This window comes from Pogona vitticeps, chromosome 1 (genome assembly GCF_051106095.1).
Source record: "Pogona vitticeps strain Pit_001003342236 chromosome 1, PviZW2.1, whole genome shotgun sequence".
NCBI lineage: Eukaryota > Metazoa > Chordata > Lepidosauria > Squamata > Agamidae > Pogona > Pogona vitticeps.
Window position 1 is genome coordinate 350,833,550 of NC_135783.1, and position 25,325 is coordinate 350,858,874.

General features: G+C 42.4%; 1 protein-coding gene across 1 annotated transcript; it reads left to right on the top strand.

Annotated features, from left to right (window-relative positions):
- The first annotated feature begins 1,104 nt into the window (after positions 1-1,104).
- Positions 1,105-24,794, top strand: NAA30 (N-alpha-acetyltransferase 30, NatC catalytic subunit). Its single transcript, XM_072986847.2, has 5 exons — positions 1,105-1,379; positions 1,570-2,586; positions 9,631-9,754; positions 13,139-13,194; positions 22,891-24,794. Exons 2-5 carry the CDS (start codon positions 1,573-1,575, stop codon positions 23,026-23,028), a joined length of 1,332 nt encoding a protein of 443 aa, XP_072842948.2. The 5' UTR covers positions 1,105-1,379; positions 1,570-1,572; the 3' UTR covers positions 23,029-24,794.
- Positions 24,795-25,325: the final 531 nt, after the last annotated feature.

A 25,325-nucleotide genomic window follows, 5' to 3' on the forward strand; every position in this document is an offset into this window, starting at 1 on the left:
TTTTGCACACAGAGAGATTTGATTCAGTTCATTTTAATAGCGGCATACAGCTTTTTTTTTTTTAAAGCAAAGCTGCTTATGGGATCATAGAGAAAAGGTCTATGAAACCTTATGCTGTACTAAAGTCGATGTAAAAACAATATAGTAGTCGAGATCCTGCTGGATATCGTTACATGCATGCAAAAGGAACAGGGTGGGACGTTGTGGCTAATTGCAGCTATTTGTTAAGATGCCAGATTGCCAGACCAATGCCAGGTGTGTGGGATCAGGGGTATAACTAGGGGACATGACGGGCACGCAACCCGCGCCTGGATTTGCCATGGCAACTTCCACAATCGCTGTTGTGTGGCACAGACCTTTAAATATCACACTGAATTCCGGAGAACAGATTCTTGTGGCAACTTAAAAGGCTAACAAATTTTATGAGGCATAAGGTTTCACACACCATGGGCTGCTTCAAATCAGCAAAACTTATGGGAAATAAAACTTGTCAAATCTTTCTTTAGATGCCACAGGACTTGTCGTTTCTTCAAGAGACTAATATGGCCGCTTCTCCTGAGACAAAATTGTGGGGAGGAAAGAATTAACCAAAGGGACTTCGCCCCCCTCAGAAAAGTTGTTTAAATTTTTTTAAAAATAGGCATGACAGTAATTAATCAGTAATTAATTACATAGGGTAAATGCTTCTTCAGGAGCAATTTGTGGGGAGAGAATGAGGACTAAATAGGTTGAGCCAAAGGCCTCGCCTGAAAAAAAAATGTATTTTGTGAAACACAATTTTGTACGTGTGTACGCTGCACACGCGTCCGGTCGCCTTTGGTCTCGCGAGAGCGCCTTCAGGCCCTCTCTTTTCCCCTCACGATTCCCCTCAGCCTCGTTCCCCGCCGCCGCCCCCCCGACTGCTATCTGCGCCTGCGCCACTTCCCTGCGCGAGGCCCTTCCATAAACGGAAAGTGAGAGGCCGTATCGCTCTTTCACGCCGACCATAGAGTCTCTCCTTAAGACCATCGAGTTAGGAAACTAGGACGGGACTGAGCCGGCCGTAAAGCGCGCCAACCCACCGTCGCGCACGGCCGCCTTGGAAAGAGAGAAAAACCAACTCGTGGGAGGGAGGGGAGGAGAGCGAGGCTTCCCAGACCAAGCCACGCCCCCTTCGCCTCTTTCTCCTTCCTTTTCCCTCGGCCTTTCCGAGGAGCCGGCCGCAAAGCGAGGCGTTGGCGCGAAGTGTCGCGCTCTCCCCCTTCGTTCTGGAGCCGAGGCGGCGGCGGCGGCCTGGCCTGGCCTGACAGGAAACCTGGCTTTGCTTTACGGCTGCTGGATGAGGAGGAGCGGAGACGGGGAGCGGGAGGCGCTGCGGCCGCTGCTGAGGGGACTTTGGGGTGAGGAGGAAGAGGAGGAGGAGGAGGAAGAGCAGCAAGAGCCCGGGGCGGCGGCGGGGGCGGCTCGCGTGTGTATGGCTGTGAAGGAGTGAGGGGGAAAGAGGGTGACCCGGGTCTCTCCTTCTCACGTTCCCCGCTCCCCTTTTCTGTCTCTCTCTCCTTCCCCCCCCCTTCTTGCCGGTCTCCTCAGGACATGGCCGAGGTACCGTCTGGGCCTAGCAGCCTGCTCGCTTCGTCGCCGGGCACCGCCGCTTCCCTCCTTTCGCCCTTCCCGGGAGCCACGGAGGAGGAGGAAGAAGAGGAAGAGGAGGAAGAAAAAGAACGGCGGCGGCGGCGAGGAGGAGGAGGAGGAGGAAGGCCCCGCGGGCACGAGGAGGAGGAGGAGGAGGAAGAAGAGGAGGAGGAGGAGGAGGCTGGGGATGAAGGCGGGTCTCCCTCCCGCCGCCGCCGCCGCCTCCTCCTCCGCCGGCGCCCGCCTCCCCGCCGCAACCACCAGCTCAACGGGCTCATCGCGGGCCCCGACCTGAGGCACTTGCGGAGCTCCCTCAAGGGCAAGGTCCTGAACAGCGGCGGAGGGGAGAGCCAGCACCCGCCCGGCCGGAAGGAGAGCGGGGCCGGCCACAGCGGCGACAGCCCCGGCCCTGGCAAGGCGATGGGACACGGCCAGGAGACCCCGCCACAGCAGGAGCAGCAACAACAACAACAACGGGAGGAGGAGGAGGCAGGGGAAGGGGAGCGGGAGAGGTCGCCTTCCCCCCCTTCACTCCGCAACCACCACCGGGTAGCCTGCCCCCCAGCAAGGACTGCACAGCCCCCCCAGCAGCAGCAGCCGCAGCGTCACCCCCACCACCCCGAGGCTTCTGCCCCCTCGGCTGGGGACAGGAACGGGCTGGCTCCCCTGGCCGCGGGAGAGCAGGAGCAGGAGTTAGAGAGGGAGGAAGAGGAGGAGGAGGAAGACTCCTTGCTGCTTCTCTCCAGGTCCTTGGCCTCCGGCTGCAGTTTGCAAAAATGCCCCCCGACGGACTCTTCCTGGGCCCCGCAGCAAGTCGAGGAGGAGCAAGGGGACCTGACGATACGATATGTCCGCTATGAATCCGAGCTACAGATGCCAGATATCATGAGACTGATCACCAAAGATCTGTCTGAACCCTACTCCATTTACACATATAGGTATTTTATCCACAACTGGCCTCAGCTTTGCTTTTTGGTAAGTTGGGGGTGGAGGTTGGGAAGAAGATTCAGAATATGTGATGCAGGATTTTTTGGGGGGGGGAGACACAATGAATGGGGTGCAGGAGATAAACGGTGCTCGGAAGGGCGCACCTCATTTGTCCACTATTATTGAGCTCTTGTGGTTGGTGAACTCAGTGGTACAAAAAATAGGTTTATAATAGTAATCTTAGAACCGGCAGAGCTGGAAGGGACCCTGTGGCTCATCATCAGGTTGAGCCCCATGGGGAATCAAACTTCCAATCTCTGGCTCTGCAGCCAAAGACCTGAGCCACTGAGCTCTCTAGCAGTTTAGTGACTCCTGTGGTTCAGTTTATTGCAAATGCAACTAATGAACAATTCTGTAAAGCTTAGAAGCCTGTACATTCATGAGCGGTGCGAGATTAACTTTCTCTGCCTAGCAGTTCTCAGAAACCAGCCTACTAAATGGCTGTCACATTCAGAGAATACTGATACTGCTGATTCTCCAAATATGTGGGAGTGGGTTCATACCTTCCTAAATTGTCAATGTTTTCTTTATTTGATTTGAGTTTCAGCATTCTCTCCCCCCAGTTTTGATTTGATAAACCTAATAACTGTCACCTGCAATGCCTTCTTTATTTGTGCAGCAGATTTTTGAGAAGTGTAAGTCCTAAAACCATAACATTTTAGCCCAGATTTTCTTTAGTCTTTCTTTTTTTACTGAAGCATTTGATTAATGTAATCTATCATTATATCTTAAATGCAGTTAAACTCATTTAAATATGTCTAAAATGGGTGTGCCATGGCACTTCATGGACCAAAGTTCCACTTGACACAGTTTATATACAGTATATAAATAATTTGGTCTGTACAAAACTGTTTTTAAATGTTACTGGTATTGGAGTAAGTTCATATTCTCCCTTAGACATTTCCTTGTTTTCTCACCTTTTAATATATTTGAGAACTGTATGTTTTCACAGTCTCCACATTAAGTGCTATCTTTATTCTTCTTTGGCTTATTTAATTTGATTTTTAAGGACTTGATATTATTTGGGCGTATGATAACTGATGGAGTGCCGACACTATGGAGAGGTTTCAGAATGCTAAAATAGGAGACAGCAGCAAGTTAATACTTGATGCACCTGTAAGGTTTTCTGGAGCAGAGTTGGTGTAATAAAAAAGGTGCTGTTTATATGCCACCCCACAGCACTTAAAGCACTCTTGGGCTGTTTATGATTTAATTATGCAGGCTACATAGTGCTCCCCTCCCCACAAGTGGAATACTCAATTTACTGAGCTTAGAAGGATGGAAGGCTGAGTCATCTTCAAGCTGGCTACCTGGGATTGAACCCAGGTCGTGAGCAGAGTTTTGGCGGCAGTATAGCAGCTTAACCACCACCGTGCCACAAGGCCCATATTGGTGCATCTGCTAGATCAAGGGGTGTGAGTATGGCCTTCTGGTGGCTTTCTTTTGAAGTGTAGCTGTAAAGAATGGGTAGGATGATAAAAGAAAAACCCACAAGCCTAATCAGCTGTCTCCTGTATACTATAGATTGAGTGAGGAAAGCATAGCCCTCCAGATGTCCTTGGACTACAAATACTAGCTTTCTTCACCATTGGCTGTATTGATCATTAACCGGAAAGTCACAGTCCAGAAACAGCTGGATTACCCACCCCATATATATATATTACGAATTTGTTACCTAAAAAAGTATTGATGTTCCATTTTAGTACAGAATAACAGATTGGATAATCATCTCCATGGTTAGACCTCAGTTCTCCTTATTTTTATGGAGGCATATGTACAATAATTTGAAGACTGAATCTTTGCTGTTTATTATATATATAATTTATTTAAAATATAATTTATTTAAAATATTTTAAACCTAGCTTTCTCCTTAAAAGGACGCAAGGTGGCTATTCCTAGAGAATGTACAACTGAAGTGTAGAGATAGGTTATGCTCAGTAGAAAGCCAGTTCTTTTCGTAGTTCTGTAATCAGTATAAATAGTAAAAATGAAAAATAAAGAAGAGGTTTATTTAGAAGGCTGTGATAGGCTGTTTTTGATCTTTAATGGATAATTGCATATGAACGTCTTGGTACATTTTTAATATGGTGATTCTTAGTCCTAGTAGACTATTCCCTTGATCTTTACTGGATTGTAGGGGAAATTACCTGTGGATCTTGCACGACTCATCTGAGGTGTCCCTGATTCTCATGAACCACTGGTAACACAGACCAATTTCAGCTTCTGATGTGTACAAACTTAGCAGGGTCCAATGATGGGCAAGTGAAAATAGTTGACAGGGTGGGAAATAAAACTGGTGGCTTAAGAAGAATCTTCAGTGTTTGGCAGCATGTGTATAAAGTGTTCATCTCTTTTGCTGTTGCTATATGAATCACACAGGCCTTGCGTACAGCTGCAGGAGATCTTAATCAGTGTTATTTATTGGGTATGAGATTTTGGAAATAACTAGCTTAGCATTTGAAACAAAACTGGTCAGCATGTTTTAGTACTCTGTTTCCCCGAAAATAAGTCCTAACCTGAAAATAAGCCCTAGCATGATTTTTCAGGATGCTCGTAATATAAGCCCTACCCCCCAAATAAGCCCCAATTATGTGAAACCCCGCCTCCCACCCTTGTGCAGCAACCAAAAGATGATGACAGGACTGTATTTGAATAAATATAAATTGTTGTACATGAAAAAAAATAAGACATCCCCTGAAAATAAGCTCTAATGCATTTTTGGAGCAAAAAATAATATAAGTTCCTGTCTAATTTTAGGGGAAACAGGATCTTGCTTCATGTTAAATTTTGTCAAAGTGCTGAGGGTGTTCACAGGCATCTCCTTTTAAGAAAAGTGATCAAACGTTTTAACTTAAATCAGGCTATCGTTGTTCAGCAAAGTTCATGTGCTTATTGGGCTAAGTTTCTTAATATTAATTTGTAGGTATGATTTTTCCAGAAAGTTATACTAGGACACGCAGCAAATCTCTAGTTATGAAGAGAGAAAGTTATGACGATAGGAAGCAAACACTGCATTTCGGTTTCAATGGCTGAAATACTTTACTACAGCTCCACATATCATTGTGAGCGGCACTGCTGATTAAAGGCGGTTTTGGGGGTGTATCCGACTCGTACATAGCATATAACCCAAATGCCCACAGAGTGCCTTAAATCAGCAGCAGTTTGCTGCTACTGACATCACAACTGTTGCGCATATACAACTGCAAAGAGGATTTCAGCTAATGTGTACCAGAACCAATAGCTCTGTGGAAATTCCTAATGTAAAGTATAAATGTTCTTTCTACATTGTATGGCTTTTGTTTGTTAAGTACCATCTGAATAATAATGTTGCAAGATCCTTAGGTCTATATGTTAATTAGTCTCTAGCAGAATTAATTTTTTTTGCAATTGAGTTTTAATAACTCTATGATAATTCAAATAAGTATGGGAGAGAGGTGGAGCAAAAATATTTTAAACAACTAAATATAACAGACCTCTTCTTAATTAAGCATTTAATTAATGGTAATAGTTTACTGTTTCTTTCTGTTGCTTATATCTTTAAATGTCTAGGAAGCTAAGTCTTATCAATACTGAATGTTAATTCTTGTGCAGATACAGTACAAAACATGGCATTGCCTTAAATAGACATACTTTCAATAGATTGAGAATTTAAATGGTAATAGTTCTGTGAACCCACAGTTTAATTGTACCTTGAGTTTTCAGAATGTTAGTCTGGTTCAGCAGTCCCATTAGCCTAGTCTACAAATTATAATTTGGGAATCAGAAAAGTGTCCCCACATTCAGTGTTCCTTTTCTTCTCACGGACACCCCTTTCCTTCCATGGATCGTTTGCTTTAGTAGATGTCACAGCAAATAATGGCAAATACTCAACAGTCTGCGTAGATGAAAGGAGAAAGTGGGAACATAAAAATCTGCTGCATGTTTCTGATCACTAAACCATGGTTTTATACATGGCACCAGTGAAGTGTCTGGCATGAAGATAAGTTTTAGAAGTCAGTTTTGATCTTCTTCAACCAAAGTGGTCTTCATTTAGCTGCCTGAGTGGAAACCTGTACCAATAACTCCAGTTTCCAGGCCAAAGTGATTCAGGAATTGAACTGTTGACTGTGTAAAGGAAAAACACATGGCTGCAGAATTATTTGCTCTCAGCTGGGTTTACATTTCTTTCTTTCCATAGTTAGTTGTTGACTATGTTGGTAGGATTATTTCTCTGGGTAATAGGGAAGAGACAGGCTGAAATGTTTGGGGGGTTTGGCCATCATACTAACAAACCACGGGTGGAAGCTCTGTTAAAAGTTCGTTCACGGCAAAATAGATAGTGTTTAGTGTCCTTTCAGCATGCCTAGTATTAGACGTCATTTGCAGGGCTGGTCATGCAGAGCTCCTAATGTACAGTGCCACCTTCTTAAAATATTACATTTTTCAATAGATCTAGTCGTCTTATCTGCACTACATGGCTCTAGCTTCATTTTTGGATAATCTGGATAGAAGATAATAAGTTATATGTCTTTATGTTGTTGATAATCATACAATTAATGTATTTTAAAAGTATATTTATATTTAAATGGGACCTGCACATTAGAACAATAAATACTTCTTCATGAATAGTCTTTAAAAAGGCAGCTGGAAATGTCATATAGTCTAGATCAGTGGTTCTTAACCTTGAGTTACTCAGGTGTTTTTGAACTGCAACTCCCAGAAATCCCAGCCAGCACAGCTTCTGGGGGTTGCAGTCCAAAAACAACTGAGTAACCCAAGGTTAAGAACCAATGGTCTAGATCACAATGTGGCCAGGATGTTGTTGCATGATAAAATATGCTGTGCCCACTTCTCATTCCTGACATTTTTAATTGGAGTAAGGATGGAATTTCATAGAAAAGCCATGCCACTGTGATGGCACAAAATACACACGGTGTATGCCAACATAAACATAAATTTAAGATCAAGTAGCCAGTTGTGATCACCCTACTTTTGCATTCTGTATATCTTAGGAGGGCGAGAAAGCATGTTATATACTGTGTGCGTGTGACCTTGAACTCGTTACATGAATACATCTGTTGCAAAATGATGCAGGGGAGGTGTCCCATTCATCTCAGTGGGACAGTTTTAACACTTTCTTAAAGCTGTCTTACTGAAGTTGCTGGGACTTAAGAGTGCTCAGCTGTGATTTGACCAGGGTTGATAGTTGATCAAGCTTCCTGATTCCAAGAGATCATGTATTTTCCCCATTAGTGTCTCTGATAAAAGAATTGTCTACACTGTGATAGAAATTTGACGTAGGTTGCTATGCAGATGCGTGTGCACATGCACACACACGCACACAAAATTTGCCAGTCGTTGGCAAAGTTTCTGCCTGAAGTGGTTTTAGTATATGGATTATTTCCACTTCAGAACATGAAAGTGAGTCCTGTACAAACCAAGATAACACTTGTTACTGCTTCTTAAATGTGAGTGAAATCAGTTTGAATTTTAAGGCTACTATCTTTACCATGAACAAATAAATACAAGGCTTTGTGCAAACCTGAGACTCTGTGGGTGGGTTTCAATATTGTCCTGTTGCTCAGGAAATATCTGTAGTATGTAGGTATAAATAGAAGTCTGAGAAGAACATGGTGTCAATTTTGCCTGAAAGTATTAATCATTTTGGATTTATATATTTCCCCTTATCTATACTGAAAATAATTGTTTGTATGTTCTTTATGCTTTTATCATGTTTAAAACATCCTTAAAACCTCTGTTTTCTTTTGCAGTGTTTTTGTTTCCTGTCTCTTAAGATTTTTAATTACATGTTTGTTGCAAAGGATTGAAAACTCGAATTCAGAAAAGTGTGGTTACCTTCAGACTAGTATTTAAGATTGGACCGATCAATAGCATTTTAAAAGCACAAAGACTCTGATGCCATTGTTTATAGTAGGTTATAAATAAGAGGGATGTGTGAGAGAGTGTGAGTTAATGGAGTAAATTGTTCTCTGAGACAAGAACAACAACAAAAAAAGAATCAATGGTGAATGTGAGCAAGAGTGTGGGGTGTTCATGATAAAGAGAAGTGAAATTACGCTCATCCACAACTGCATTTCAAAATACCGTTTTGGTTATTTCAGAGTACAGTATAAAGGGTTTTTCCTGTCTCTCTCCCCACCCCTCCCCCTACCAAATCCTTAGACCAGTTAATCCAGAATAGACTCCAGAGTTCTTCCTTGGACTGTTTGAGTAACTAATGGGAAGATGTCAGTCTTTATATAATGACTTCACCTTTGTAATTAAAATAATACTTAGGCTACGTATTTTCTCCTGATAATTTCATTGCTCTTCATGCAAGTTAAAGGAACACACCCAAGTGTCATATTAAATCAGTGATGCCTGATCCCAGCTACAGTTTTGTGAAGTCTCTGGACAGAGTAAGGCTTGGATTCACCCCTGCAGAGTTGCGGTCAGTGCCTTTGGATGCAAAGTAGCAGAAACAAGCTTGTGGAAGGAGACTTCTCTGCCCCTTTCAAGACTTCCCTGTGCTTCCCAAGTGGGGTTCCTTCCACCTAAACTCATTAGCATTAAAATAACTTGTACCTGTACTTTGATTTTATTGGAAATGAATGACAGGGGCTGCAAAACTGCACAAGGACACTTCTATGGGCTGTAAGTTCCCACTGCTTCTTTACTTGACCTCACCCCTGCTATTACAGAAAGTTCCTGTGACTTTCATGGTGGCTTACAGGGGAGGTACAAGGAGCACAAAGGGGTTGGAGGAAAAGAGAAAGTCCTATCCAATCCGCCTTCCGTTCAGCCTATTTTAAAATTCCTGTCAATGAAACGAGGGTAGCGTTGCCTCTTTTATCTGGAACTTGCTAGTTAACCACACATGCAGTGTATTCTGTTTGCCACTGGCAGGTGCATGCATGTTTTCAGCAAATACTATCAAGAATGCAGTCTTTTTTTTTTTAAGCCTTTGGGGTTCTGGAGTTTATGATGTTTCTATTCCCTTCTTAATCTACAAAAATATGTTTGGGTTTGTTTCTCTCTCTCTTTTATTTTAAGGCAATGGTAGGAGCCGAATGCGTAGGTGCCATCGTTTGCAAGTTGGATATGCACAAAAAGATGTTTCGCAGAGGTTACATAGCCATGTTAGCGGTGGATTCCAAATACAGAAGAAAAGGCATAGGTAAGAATAGCCCTTGTGTTGTCCTAGAACTCTCCTAAAAGTAATATTGCTGTCTAGTTGTCCCTTCAAGATGAAGGGCTGGCATGCACCCTTCTGGGTAATAGATTATTTCGATCCTTATTGCTCTTAGGTTGGGGAACTTTTTCAGCCCTTCTGCATCTCCATGTTGTTCATAGGTTCTTAACCTGGGAATATCCAGGGGTTATTGGGTTTCTGAGTTGAATTTAAACAATTGTGTCTCACACAAAAGAGGGAAATGGGCTACTAAATTGATTTGTCAGTTACCTTCGACTTTCCATGATTTCCATGTCACACAGATTCTTAGGGCACAGTGTGGAAGCATAGGATGTGCCAGACGTATTGATGATTTTGTTCAGTGCCTGAAAACTGTACTGTGGGCCTGGTGTTCTTCAATATTTTTATTAATGATTTGGATGAGAGTGCAGGGAATGCTTGTCAAATTTGCAGATGATACAAAATTGGACGGAAGAGCTAATACTCGACAGAAACAAAATTCAAAATGACCTTGATAGGATGGAGCACTGGGCTGAAAGCAACAGAATTAAATTCAACAGGGATAAGTGCAAAGTCCTGCACCTTGGAAAAGGAAACTGATCACACAGTTACAAGATTGGGGGGGTCCCCTGGCTCAGCAAAACTGCAAGTGAGAAAGATCTTTGAATTGTCATAGATCACAAGCCCAATATGAGCCAGCAGTGTCATATGGCTACAAAAAAGGCTAATGCTGTTTTAGGCTGCATTAATAGAAGTATAGTTTCCAAATCCCGTGAGGTGCTGGTCCCCCTCTGTTCAGCACTGGTTAGGCCTAAACTTGAATATTGTGTCCAATTCTGGACACCACACTTCAAGAAGGATGATAACAAATTTGAACAAGTTCAGAGGAGGGCGACAAGGAGGATCAGGGGGGTGGAAACCAAGCCTTACGAGGAAAGGCTGAAAGAACTGGGCTTGTTTAGCCTTGAGAAAAGAAGTCTGAGGGGTGATAAGATAGCACCTTTCAAATATCTGAAAGGCTTGTCCTACAGAGGAGGGGCAGGATCTGTTTTGGATCATCCCAGAGTGCAGGACACGCAACAATGGGCTCAAATTACAGGAAGCCAGATTTTGGTTGAATCTCAGGAAAAACTTCCTAACTGTTAGAGCAGTGCGACGGTGGAATCCGTGACCTCGAGAGGGCGAGTGCTCCAACACTGGAGGCATTCAAGAAAAACTTGGATAATCACCTGCCAGATATGCTTTGATTGTATTCCTGCATTGAGCAGGAAGTTGGACTTGATGGTCTTGTAGGCCCCTTCCAACTTCATTATTCTATCTGTGTGGACCTTGAGATCAATTTTGGAGGAAGGGCAAGGTATATATGTTGTAATTTTTCCCCTCATAAAGTAATGTCATGTTTTGATTGTAATATAGTTAAAGTCATTCAGTACATCTTGTGTTTATGAAAATGAGAAGCATGTCAGCCATATGCATTTAATGGAAATTAGCAGAAGCTGTTGTGCACCAAGTACAGCCTAGGAGGGTAATCCAGCAAATACTATATATTCCAACCAGAGGCAAATATTTCAGCAAAAACGTTCAAATCAAGGTTGTTGGAGGTTATTAATTTCCTTTATCATCTTGACAATTTCCTTAGACTATTTAGATTGAGCCGGTGTCAACTTGGTAGAATATGTCATAGCTATATTTTGAGGAGTGTCTAGGGCATGGTGGACCCTGATAGCTGCACAACAAACCCCATAACCCATATACATGGTGTGAGAAAATACAAGTTCACTGCCATTCACTTCAATACACCAGGCTGTAGTAGACAGTCATCATGTTTTCTACCACCACCACCTCATATTAAATGCTTCCCTTCCCGTGAATGACTACTAACTCTAGTATATATGTGTGTTATGTATTCATTCATTCATTCATTCATTCATTTATCTAATTATCTCATTCTCTTTTTAGCTAGCTGCCTACCTGTCTGTCTATACCATATTATAGATCCCACTGAAACATGACATTCTAGGCACATCATGACAGCTGAAGAAAAATAATTCAAAATAGATACAATAAAATAACCACAGTAAACAAAGTAGTTAAGAGTCATCATCATAATCTCTAAAATAGTATGAAAGACTGGTTTGGAGAGAGATGGGAGACCGAAACCATCTTATCTTCCCACTCCTGCCTGTCTTGGCAACTTTTCAGCAGGGGTTTCCTGCCCGTGTCCATACACTTCCACTCAGCAAAGTGATGAGAGCTGCTGCCTTGCTCAGACCAAGGATGCACGCATGCTAGCTGTTGCCAAGGTTTGTCCCCACCACTGGATGTGGTTGCTGACGCTCAGTCATAGTAGGCCTGGGTTCAAGTCTGTGCTTGAGGGACTCCACTTGACATGCACTTATGGTGAATGGATGAATGGGACCCTGCTTCAGGCCCTCAGAGCAGGATGTTGCTGATAGTGGCAATGGTTGAAATATTCTTTAGGGCAATTCAGTGCTTTCTGCCCTCAGCAGCAACTCTTGGGAGGCAAAAGCTGTTTCCCTGCTTTTTGCATTACGTGGAAAACGTTTTTTTTAGTTTCATTGATTAGTGGCTGAATCAAGCCTGGCCTACCTTATTTATATACAGTGGATAATTTTCAGGCAGCTAGTTTGCCGTGAAACATCTTTATGAGATGGGCAGAAATAATCTGGCCACAGTAACAAAGGAAATGTGACAAATTGGGGAGTGCTAGAAGTATCTTACTTCAGGTTTATTTTGCATATGAAAACACCAGCAGAGGAGTAGTAGAAGTGGAAAGTCTTTGAACCTGCTCAGGTGAAAAAAAAAGATAAAATCAGACACATGATTGAATTTGAACATGATAACAGGAAATGTTTTACTCCATCTTGATGCAGCTGTGGTGTGTGTATTTTTTTGCACAGATGGTGAAAGTCTTCTAAAGAAGTGCATGTTGTCTAGTCAATTCTGATTTATGGTGACCCTTTTTAGGGTTTTTTTTAAAGGTAGACAGTACTTAAATGTGGGTTTCCCTTCTTCTGGAGGTGCCCTGGGTCTGTGCAGCTTGCTCAAAACCACACAAGGCTGGCTTTTCTCCCACAAGGAACAGTGTGGAATTGAATTCCCAGCTGCTGGCTCTGCAGCCAGGTACTTAATTCACTAAGCTATTAGGTCAGCTAGAAAGTCTTCTACAGTAGCCTACATCCTATACAATATCCACAATGAAGCCGGATCTTGCTGTGAATTTGCTATTGATTTTACATTATCCTTACGTTTCCTGTGTAACAACGTAACCTGCAGGGTAGGAGATAATTTGCATTCAGATAACTTGTACCTGTAGTTTAATTTTATTGCTTTTATTCTTCAATCTAGGTACAAACTTGGTTAAGAAAGCTATTTATGCCATGGTAGAAGGAGACTGCGATGAGGTGAGTCTTCATTCTTTGCTTCACTTGAAGGCCACTTTTTGAAATGCTGTTTCCAGTGTAGGCAACTCTTCATTTAAGTGCAGAACATGGAATATATTCTGAAAAAGACAAAAGCCATATTCAGAAAATATGCTTTATTCTGAAATCTCCCTGTGACTCCAGAAAAGAAGTGGGAGTCTGCTTTTCCATTGGAGGCGGTGCCAGGGTGTCTGTGAAGGCCGTTTTTACATATGCAAACAACAGAAAATCAAGAACTCTATAGAGCTATTCTTTTTTTCTTTTTCCAAAAGAACAAACAAGAATTCTTAAAAAGTAAATTTGACAGGGAAACCACTCCCCACATACATGCACAGGGGAGAAAGTTGACTTTTAAGTCCCCCCCCCCCGCCTTCCAACAACAAAGAAAAGCAAATAAGGTGGACAATGCAATTCTCCATCACCCACCAAAATGACTAGAATATCAGGAGATCTCTCTCTCTCCCCCACCATTTGATGCCTCCTTTCAGTCCAGCAGACAGGGCCAAAGAGGGGGGGAATCTCCAAAGAAAGGAGGCACGTTGGCAGTGGCAGACCACCTGTCAGCAGTGTCAAAACTACCGTATTTTTCAATCCATAAGACGCACCTTTCCATAAGACGCACCAATTTTTTAGGAGAAGAAAACAGGAAAATATAATCTTTTTTTCTTCGCTCCATAAGACGCACAGACTTTCCACCCCCCTGTTTTGTGGGGAAAAGTGCGTTTTATGGTGCGAAAAATACGGTAATCCCAAGAAATGAGGTGGAATGCACCTTAAAAATAAGGGTGGGGAGGCATAAAAGGAAAGGATGCACCAGGAGTTTAGCACAGAGTAATCCCATCTACAAGGAACAACTGAAGCCCAAAGGGAGCACTCCTCACTGGGATCCAGCCAGCCCAGGCCCTTTTACAGATTCAGCATTTCCATCCCCTGTCAGCATTTTGATTGGCTCCTGACAGCAACCCTCGCTGTGGTATCAGATGAAAAATTCCCTGGGCAATTTGACAGAGGATGACGGAAAGGATAAACAAAGGGGGGGGGGGACATGGAAAAGCCAAAATCTTTCCGAACCCTTGTTTTGTTAATATAAGCCGTGTGTATTTATTATGAATTTGGTGGAACAGAAAGCGCCTCTTTTTGGAATCCCCTACCCACCCCATTAAAAAGTCACATCTCTCGTTGTCAGTTGGCCCTCCCTAGCTTGATATAAGACCTGTCAGCCTCAAAACATTGTCTAGATGTCCTTAGGGTGTCTCGATCCACTGCTAGAGCAGGGGTGGGAATGCTTCATTTGATTCCTCCCAGTATAAGATGCCCTAGTCTTTCCCTTAAGCATTAGAACAGGTCCTCAACCTGTGGCCTTGCTCAGGGGAATATCATTTTGACTGATTCATTGATCTTCGTGGTTTTCTGCCATGCATTCCCTATGGATTTTGCCTTTGTTTGTCTTCAGTCTGGGCTACAGACAGGAGGCAGGTTCGCCGACAGGTGAAAAATCTTGTCTTTTCTTGTTTTAGTTGCCCTTTGAAAAAGCTTCCAGAGTGCTTTTTACTGACTTAGAGACACCTACAGGATATATATCAATAAAACATTAATGTTAGCTTAATATCTTTGTTTTCGAACATGCTTTTTACAGCATATTATTTTGGGGAATGCTGAGTGGCTGATTCGCTTTTGTCCGTTTCCACCACTTTCCCATCTACAATAGAAGTCTAGCATTCTGCCTCTTGGCATCCCTCCTCATTGGAGGCTTGATAAGCTTAGAAAATTACTTCATTTATCTGTTCTTTGCTCAAGGTGCCCTATGATGTAAGGTCTGTCATGTAACTTTTGTATTAAAAATACTGAGGTCTAGATTTTGAAAGGATTTGTTGGGTGCTGTAGTTCACCTCTAATGATTCTGTTGGCTTCTTCTGTTATTAAATTCTAAAATGCTACAAGTGGAATAGACCCTGCAGATAAAGGTTGGGGAATTCTCCTAGGGGTTTATGCAGTACTAATTAGGCTCTTTCAAACTCCAGCAAATTTTGGGAACATTTCTACTTTAGTATTTTTTTAAAAAATATATTTGTATGGAACTTGAAGCAGTAAGGTCTTTCTGCTTGAATGAATGCAACAATACCTTTTGCCTCCAAAGCAGTTCCAGTTAATTTACTCACTATACCTGATAGTTTACTCAAAAGAAGCAAAATTAAATCAAGATCCTTCAGACCATCTTCTCTGTTGCTATTTATTGATTAAATCACAAAAGAACAAGATTTCAGTCTGTGTTCTTCAAGACTATATCTGAGTTTAATCCTGTGTCCTTTCAATGTTCAATTATCTTTCCTGTAAATAAATAAGCAGAGAAGAGAAGTATTCCAGATGTCTTTGGGGGACTTCTTTCAATTTAGGTGAAGTTCAGAAAATTTAAGGTAGGTAAGCTAGAAATCCCATCAAAGTTGGCAGCTTAAGACTGCATCTTTTGCAGAATGTAGCCATACCACTGTTGACTGGTTCAGCTTTGTGGAACTACAACATCACTGGCTCTTTAAGAAGTTGCACTGGCAGTTTTTATGTCACTGAAGGTGCTGGATTTGATATATAAACAGTGGTGTGTTTTTAGTGGGTTTGGACTGCAATTCCCAGTCAGAATTCTGGGAATTGTAGCCCAAAAGCACAGACCTGCAGGCAAGTAGATTTTAACTCTCTAGAAAAAGGTTTTTGAGTTATTTATTTCTGACACTGTCTTCATTTTTTCTCACTCTCCCCCTTCCTACCACTGTGCTTGTTGGGACTCATAGCTCTTTGGGAGGCACCTTTTGTAGAGGCTAATTGGCAGTGAGAGTATAGTTCTCACCATCCTCCACGTCTCGCTGGTCAACCTCCCCTCCATCTCATGATGCAGCAGGAGGCCAGGCCTTCCTGGGTGTGGAAGATGGTGGGAGTTGTCGTCTCGCTGTCCTTTAGCATTTATAGAAAGCACCTCCCTAAACGCTGAACATTGAAGATACCTTGGTGCATGTATAGAGTGCAGAATGTTGAGTGAGCCCAAATTTAGTAGTCCCCAATGGCTGAAATCCTGTTGCATAGCTACACCTGCATAACTTGAAATTGCACAGCCGTTGCACCAAGTCTCACCTAAAGAACCATTCTGCTGGTTCACGTTCAGATGCACAGTCCGCATGCAGTTATTTGCCATCCCTGATTTAGTCCATTGAACTGGGACCAAGGCTGATAATTGTAGATGATACCAGATGTGAAGAAAGCATCTCGTCTGACCTGGAAGTTGAGTCATGGCAACTGGACTTCTTTCTTATTAAGTTGAAACGTTTCACTGCTCATCCAAGAAGCTTCTTCAGTCTGAAGACAGTTGGTAAGAGACCCACATTGGTTTCTCTTCCCCTTGGTCTGAATAGGCTTGTTAGATGAACAAAGGACCCGGGGTGAGTGCATCTAATGAACCTGTTCGGACCAGGGGGAAGTGGAACCAACGTGGAGGACGTATCAGAGGTCTCCTACCAACTCCTCAGACTGAAGAAGCGACTCGGATGAGCAGCAAAACTTTTCCGCTTAATAAGAAAGAAGTCCAGCTTCCATGACTCAACTTCCAGATAACCTCACCTAGATGACTGAGAATCTTCACTGATATGTTGCGTCTGATCATGCTGGAAAATATCACTTTGCAAGGAATAATCTCCCTTTTATGTATAGAGCAGTCACTGCAGTCCAACTCCAAAAAAGGTCCAGCTTCGGCGTGCAGCAGGGTCTGGCTGGTTCGTAATCTCTTACGTGTCCTGCATCACCAGAAAATAGCTTGCATCAGATTGTGCCACAAGTGATCCAAGGCGCAAGCTATTTCCCGTCTGATTGCACCCTGTGTTTCTGTTTGGACATATGGAAGCTCTGACTTGTGTGCTAGCCACTCATCAGAATTCAAAAACTGCTTTTCTGCTTTTATTTTATGTCTGCTTAGTATGTGCAGCCTCCAGCAACAATCAGAACTCCGGTTCATCAGTGTCAGGTTAAATAGTAGTTACAGCAAACTGTGGTTTGCGAGCCCATTGCAAACGTTGTGTTTTGTTTTTTAATCAGGTGTGCTCGTTATTTGCATGCCATGATGCATTAATTGAGGTATTACCTGGAGCTTTTTCCACTGTTATTTGTTTTACTTTTTCAAAAATCCTATCACTGTTCATGATAGGATTGCCCAGGCTGGATTTTATTTAAATCAAATTGATTTAAACCAAATTGATTTAAATCACAGTTTAAATCATGATTTAAGTTTTTAAAAATCTGATTCTTTTCGACAACCTAAGGTTTTTTAAAATTATTTTTTAAAAATTCAAACTTAAAAAAAAATGTTGATTTTTATCGACCCTGCTTTGGGCCCGTTTGTTTCACTACAAAATAGAGACCCATCAAGATTACCCATTCCAAACATGGTTTTTTTTTTTTGTTTTTTTTTTTTTGAAATCTTTACTTCAGAACACGTTGCAAATAGAATTCTTGAAAAACCAGAAAAAGAAGGCCTTTGAAGTTCTCAGGATGCCAGTAAACTTGTATTTCTGCATTTAATCCTTCCTTAACTTCATCTGACTTGTCTTGAGAGCTGAATCTTGGTGACAGAAAATCCAGATTAGCCAAATAATATAATATCAGATAGTCCCCAAGTTGCTGCCTGGCTAGTAACAGAATGCTGATGGCAGTTCCTGACTTCTGTAATGTTTTGTTTCAGTGCATTTTTCTTTTCTTACCATGCAAGCACAGAGTAAAGGATTGTATAAATATTACCTGCATGACATAATTTTTCTGGCCAGAATCAGCTTTGGTCTTATGGCAGGCAGAGCCAAAATTGCAGCACTGGTATGACCAGGCACATCATTTACACATGTGACTATCCAGAGGGGTTCCTGGCCTCTCCATCTCTCCAGGATCCAGAGGGAATGATTCTTAGCCTCTGGTTTAGGAGGACAAAACTAAAAGAATGCTTGGTTTGATTTTAGAGCAGCGACTGAAAATGCCTATGTTGAGATCTGCTCAATGGATGGTCATAAATGGGGTAATCGTGGAATGGCAGAATGGGGACAGGGGTCTGAAGGAGGTGTATATCAAAATATTCATACCACCCCTTCTGATGCATAAACCCACAACATTTATAAAAACAATTGAAGTGAAAAGTACTGTTTTAGGAAGGCTTAAGAAATAAACAATAGCTAGCAAAGGCTGTGTTAGGCATCATGTATGTCCATAGAACAATGCCTTAATCCCACTCAGGTGATCAGAACAAAAATAACACACTCTTGTGACTTTGACCACTCCTTGAATAAAATAACTGCAAGATGGCATTTTGGTCAGAATGAAACTCAACTCATCATACCTTTAACCTGAAAATCTGATATATCTTTGCAAGATAATTCTATGAGAAACAACCTCTTCCTCCTGTTGTCTCGTCTTCCTTCCGGCCTCTTCTCTCTCCCACTCCTTTCCTCCAGGACAAAAGTGAGCCATTTGTGGCCCTTTCTGTGTTCTTGGACTGCATTCCCCATCATCCCTCACCATTGGCTGTGCTGGTTGCAACTGATGGGACTTGCAGTTCAACCCTGGAGAGCCACCCATTGCCTACCCCTGCCGTGCAGGCCCAAAGGGGCGCATGGACTTTGTGATGGCAATCCCTGGTCTTGGGTCTCTCAGGCTGTGTAACTTAGCTCACTAAGCACCACTCTGTTAACTATTACTGCAGCACCAAGTCAGCTGCAGAACAGGAAGTCCTGAATCTTCCTTTGGGCTCACAAAAGATCAGAGAAGATCGACTCTAGTAAGAGATGGCAGTGGGAGTTTTATCGAAGCCATTATTTTGGACCGAGCTGTTTGCTAAAGAAGAGCTTTTCCCATTTCAAAACACAGTGGGTTAATTCGGATGTCTACATTCCAGTATGCAGCTATTATTAGACCTGGTGTTCTGTGGGGCAAGGAGATGCAAGACTGAAGTAGGAGCACTCTATGGGCGTCCGCTTGCCTGGCTGTGTTTCTAAGCCGGTTGTTTTTAGGTCAGAGCCATGCCGTTGTGTGTAACGCTGCAAATGAATATAATTCACAGCTGGATGTGCCAGCTGTCTCTCTTGAAAGGTGGTATGGTTTTTAGGTGGCAGGTCATTGAAATTTGGTTTTAGTATTTGGTCTGTTGTTGCTGTTGTTTCCTGTAGACAGAGGAATGCTTTCTGCAGCCGTTTCTGAGTCATGAACACCTATGTCTACATGTGCAGCCTGCCAGTTATCCTAGTGATGTGACAAATGCAGGCAGTGGATCTGTTGAGTTGTCCAAGCACAGCTAAAAACCCAAATCATGGGGAAGGCAACCCTTTTTGACCCAGCAGGCATTTGCTCAAGCAGATGTAAGACACCGATGACCTAAGATCAGCCCCTGACTTTTCGATAGGCTTCCAAGCAACTGAGAGCTGTAAAACTGTTCCTGCTTTAGAATTCCTCTCCAAAGCCCTTGTGTTTCCCTGAGCACTCTTGAGGTGTTTGAAGGATTTGGAGAAGCATGTCATTTTTGAGTCCCCCGCAAATAATGGTTTTCAGTCAAGGGCTTGACAGCAAGGAGTTGGGCTTGTTCATCAGGAAGAGTTGTGTTGCCAGATCTAGCACAGAAACGGCTAGCGGACAAATTGCGGGTTTATTCACGGCTCCGCTCTCTCTCACGCTCCAGCCAATTTGAATCCCAGTGTGCTCTAAGCTCGGTTGACTGGGTTTTTTTCTATAAGAAAAAGGCAAATGTGTTTTTGTCTGTTTATATTACTTGCACATTCAAAGTGGTGCAAGGGAGTATTCCATCTGGATATGACGGGCAATATGCACCGGACTATGTAGGTGCACGCCCAGAAATAAAAGTGCAGTATTGCCCGCAGCCCCATTCATTTATTGGAAAGGACCACAGCCAGTTGTTACCCGTGGGGTACGGTTCTTTATATCCTGGGGAGAGGGACCCAGCGAGACTACAGACAAGGGGACCGTACACGAAATTCGTAGTGTAAACACTGTTCATGTAACATTTATTGTTTTAATTCATGAGACAATGGAAGACAAAGGTGCTGTACTTCACATGCACACATACTCACACACATAAAACTTCCCTGATGGTTGATCCGTCCCTCGGTGAAAGCCATGGGAGCAACGTCGCAACGCTCTTCGAAGCCCACCGTCTCTTCCTGGGTCCTCCTCCTTATGGGCATCTTCCTTACAGGCTGTGCCTGTGGGCTGCACCTGGGTGGGCCTAAGCAAGCAGGGAGCAGCCCCCTGATTACCTGGGCAGGTACAATCTCTGGTTGCTATCTTGCACATGTACAGTTTGCTTCCTTGACTTCGGTCCCTGTTCCATCCAGCCTGCTTCCCGTTTTCTTGTCTGGACAACTGGTTCCCGCCAGCCTTCTTTTCCTCTCCGAACAAACAAGCTCACATTTAGAATGTTCTTTCAAGTTTCTTGCTGATATAGAAACTTTAACTCTTGCAACTCTTTGCAGAATAATAATAATAATAATATAATTTATTGTCATTGTAAGTAGATACACAGTATACCCATACAACGAAATTCACAGACACCCAGAGACCAGACACATGCACACACATAACATTCCCCAAACACTCCCCACCCACTAGAAGTCCCCCACTAAAAATACAAACATCTACACCTCAGGCCAAGTAACACAGTCCAACTAACTATTCACTACTGGTGGTCTTTAAGCTCATTATTAATTGCAATTATAGCTCTAGGATAAAAACTATTTAGAAAACATGTGGTCCGAGTCTTAATTGTTCTATATCTTCTGCCAGACGGTAACAGTTCAAAAAAGTTATAAGCAGGATGGGAAGAGTCTCTCAGGATGCTGTGTGACTTCCTCAGACAGCGGGATGTGAAGATGTCATCCAGGGTTGGTAGCTGGAGCCCGATGATATTCTGGGCAATTTTAATGGTTCTCTGTAGAGCTTTTTTGTCCGCTACAGAGCTACTCCCAAACCATGCCAGAATGCCATAGGTTAGGACACTCTCAATGGTGCTACGGTAGTAGGACAGAAGTAAATGCTGTGATAAATTTAACTTCCCGAGCATTCTCAGGAAATACAGCCTCTTCTGTGCCTTCTTTATTAGCGTGTTGGCATTTATAGTCCATGAGAGGTCCTCTGAGATGTAAGTACTACCAACTCTCTCCACTTCCTCACCGTTTATGTACAGTGGTAAATGTACATTTCTCTTCCTCCTAAAATCAATTATGAGTTCTTTAGTTTTTTTGATGTTAAGTGTGAGATGATTTTCTTTACACCATAGTATCAGTCTTTGTACTTCCTTTCTATAAGCAGACTCATTGTTCTTATTTATGAGTTCCACCACTGTCGTATCATCTGCAAATTTAATAATTGCATTGGTGTTATATAGTGGGGTGCAATCATGTGTGTACAGGGAATAGAGGAAGGGACTTAGCACGCAGCCCTGGGGAGCTCCTGTACTTAGTACCAGGAGAATGGTATCAAGGCTCACCATTCCATCTTCCCTTGCAAGTCTCCCATCTTTTCAGGCCTAGGGTGCTGGTCTTTCTGGAACCTACGCATTCTGTCTCTCATAACACAGCTGCTTGTCTCAAATGGAGCTTTCAGGGAACACGTTCAATCCTCAGCCTCCATGACCGTCTGCCTGTCACTCAAGCACATGGTTTTCATGCTGAGTGGCTTACAGGGAGATGAGGCCAGTCTTATCTAGTAAGATCGTCTGATGATCAGTGAGATAGTTTCATTGAATTAACACCCCGATCAGTCTCTGAAGACCCTTGTAGCATCTAAGAGTACCTGTTCTTACCCTTTTCTGTGTGTATGTATGAAAACACTCAGGATTCTTTCCCTCCTCCCATTTTGACCTTTGTGCGATCCATTAGCCGGTGTGTTTTGTTCGTTTATTCTTCCTGAAATTGGAAGCATCAGAAGTTGCCTGACGATGAATCAGATCTTCTGCACAAGACTGGCAGACTCTTGAGGGTTTTGTACATATTTCCTGACCTGCTTTGAAGAGGTCAGGTTTGAATCTGTGGCCCTCCGCTTGCAAAGCATGAGTTCTGCCCTTTCGCAGCAGCCCCTCCCTGATGGTCTGTACCCCACCTTTCAAAAGACGGATCCTTCAACCCAAAGGAAAGGTGATGTTGAAATACATTTATTTAGAAAAGCACCACGAGCAACCATCTCATGTAACAAGTGGCCTTAGGAGGGAGAAGGGACTCTCAGGTCACAGCTGCCTTTCCTCCACAACCAATGGAGATTTAAACTTACCTCTCCCTCTCCCCACTCTAGTATTCAGACCACTATGCTACAGGTTGTGGATAGAAGAGAGCCATGGTCCCATTTTGCAAATAAAGTACATGCTTAAAAAAAAAAAAAAAAAAAAACAAGTGTGCCTTACAAGACTTTTGAGGATTCGCTTTCGAATTGACAGATTGATTCCTGTTGTTCTGGGATCTGTTTGTGGTTCTCTTCCAGTGACACAGAATGGGAAGTTGAATTATAACACTGTCTTTCTCTCCCTCCCTCCCTCTCTCTCGTTTGTCAAGACACTTGCTATTGCTTAGATACACATATGACAGCTTGACTTTGTAGGTTTTCTGCACAGTCGTTTGGATTCTTCCGTCCCTCAAAAAAGCGTGTCCTCTTTTGCAGGTTGTCTTGGAGACCGAGATCACCAACAAGTCTGCGCTGAAACTTTATGAAAACCTCGGCTTTGTGCGAGACAAGAGGCTGTTCAGATACTATTTAAACGGAGTCGATGCACTGCGCCTTAAACTGTGGCTGCGTTAACGAGGAAGGGACGTTTCTCCCCAGCCCACGGAGCGACGGTGGCGTCCTCTGCATGCAGTGCCGTTTGTGTGGAATTGCTTTGCAAGTGGACCTAACTTCCATACGGCTCTTCTCCGTGATTATCCCGTGGAGCATCACACCTCAAATCGTTGCACTGTGGTGGCATGGCGCATCTTGTTCTGAATTTACGACAGGTTGTTTCGGACTTCAGATCCTCTTGGTCACCGGGAAGACGTGCCGCCAGGTAGCCAAGAACCCCCAAACCCCCCCTCCTCATTTTTTTTTCATTTGCAAGTCTACTGACTCCTGTTATATAAAATGATGAACATTTTATCCGAGAACCTGTGTATGTGGAACACAACTCTTCTTCTTTTTTGTTTGTTTGTTTGTTTGAGAGAGAGGAAAGCCAACGTAGATTGTAAAATTCTATAAGTATACTAACATTTCATACAAGACTCACCATAGGGTTTTTTTTTTTCTTTTCCTGGGGAAAATAAACACAGCTTCAACTTTTAAGTTTTATTTTTTTCAATATTGAACTTTCCATTCTTAAATATTGGTACCTCAGTGATTAGTGGATGAAAAAAATGTATTTGTAGGGTGGGGTGTGTGTTACATCGAGTAACGGTAACAATTAAATTGCGTCTGCCAGTGCCTGTATAGATAACGTATATTTGTCTCCACTGCTAATTTTTGAATGCATGCTTTTTTTCTTTTTCTTGATTACTTTTCTTTGTCGTTGCAAGAATGGCTTTTATTTAAATTCTGAATTTGATAATAAATTATTTCATTTATGATTTGGATACTTCTCCCATGTAAGGTCTGAAAAGCTCTTCTCTTCTAGAAAGAACTGTAAGCTATGTTTTTTTAAAAAAAAAAAAACAATTACCTTGAGTAGCTGCTAAAAGGGAGTCAGATGCACTTTTTCCTTTAAAGAGAATCAAGGGGGCTTAAAAAAAGTAAACAGCAAATGAATGGAAATTGGATTTTTAAAAATGTAATGGAAATTATTGCTAGAATAGTTAAAGAAGCATTTATTTTAAAGCAGCTGGAACAACTTATACTTTGATTTGGATTCATTTTGCTTTGAATCATACTGCTTTTGTGTTCTAAAGTGCTTTAGTCTTCAATTCTTGGTCCTGAAAACAAATTTTAAAGTGCACCTCCGTGTCAGCTTTTCGCTTTCTCTAAAAATTTTTTTTTTACAAAAGCCAAAACTCTTGCAGTTTTAATTTTTCTTCCAAATTCTTTGGCAGATGAGTGTCCAAAGGTTGGATCTGAACTTCCTTCCCTTTCAAACATAGGCTTCTTAAAACCAACATTTTCTCCCCAGCAGTTACACAGTGTGTACTTTTGTCTGTCAGTGCAATATGTAAAGCTAATCACTTCTTTTCGGCAGTTCAGCAATGACAACATTGGTCTGTGACATATATAAGCAAAAATCATTAAAAATGACCCTAGATGAATTATAGAACAATAAGTTGCTTCAACTTAACGTTAAGAGGGAAATCTGCAGAATTCAACTTTGCCTTACTACGTTGTACGTTAAGGAGTCAAGCGATCATTCTGTAAAATGATTCACGTTACTGTATGTTTGAGAGGACCCGACGTCCAGTCACCCTTTGGAGAGAAAGACCCATTCTGGACACCTTAGTAAGTTTAAAGGAAGGCCATCCTTATTTTGCACAGACGGAGCATCTCCCCCACTATGTATAAGTTGTGAATTGTATTTGGGAAAAAAATAAAGGATTTTAATTTAAAACAGACCCTTCTCTCCAGGCATAATGTGTATAACTGTCCTCTCCCTCCCCTTTCGCTTAGTGCTGCTTGAATTCTGCAACTCCTTACAACGCAGAGCATCTCGTTCGTAGAAACGTATGCCAGAGGTGTGCCCAAAAGAATGTTATTCATAGCATGGAAGGAGCCAGTGTTGTTTCCACATTCTCAGTAAACCTGCTAGATGCTAAAGGATCTGGTATCACACCGGGGATTATTCTAATGGTCAATAGCAGCTATTTCTCTATTGTTTTAGTTCTTGAAGAATTGGTGCTGAAAGCAAATTTTAGATCAAGATGATGTACCAGGATTTTAAACACACACACATAGACACACTGAACTATTTAGTACTTAGAATAACTCTTCTTGGATATACAGTGGTGCCTCGCATAGCAAGGTTAATCCGTTCTGGATTAACCCTCGCTATGTGAAAACATTGCTAAACGGAATGTAAAAACCCATTGGAACGCATTAAACATTGTTTAATGCGTTCCAATGGGCCTTAAACTTACCGTTCAGCG

Bases quoted from the DNA above. Each gene is read 5' to 3' on its own strand.
- NAA30 (XM_072986847.2), top strand. From the start codon at position 1,573: ATGGCCGAGGTACCGTCTGGGCCTAGCAGCCTGCTCGCTTCGTCGCCG. The intron at 2,587-9,630 runs GTAAGTTGGGGG...TTTTATTTTAAG, and splicing joins GGCCTCAGCTTTGCTTTTTG to GCAATGGTAGGAGCCGAATG. The intron at 13,195-22,890 runs GTGAGTCTTCAT...CCTCTTTTGCAG, and splicing joins TAGAAGGAGACTGCGATGAG to GTTGTCTTGGAGACCGAGAT.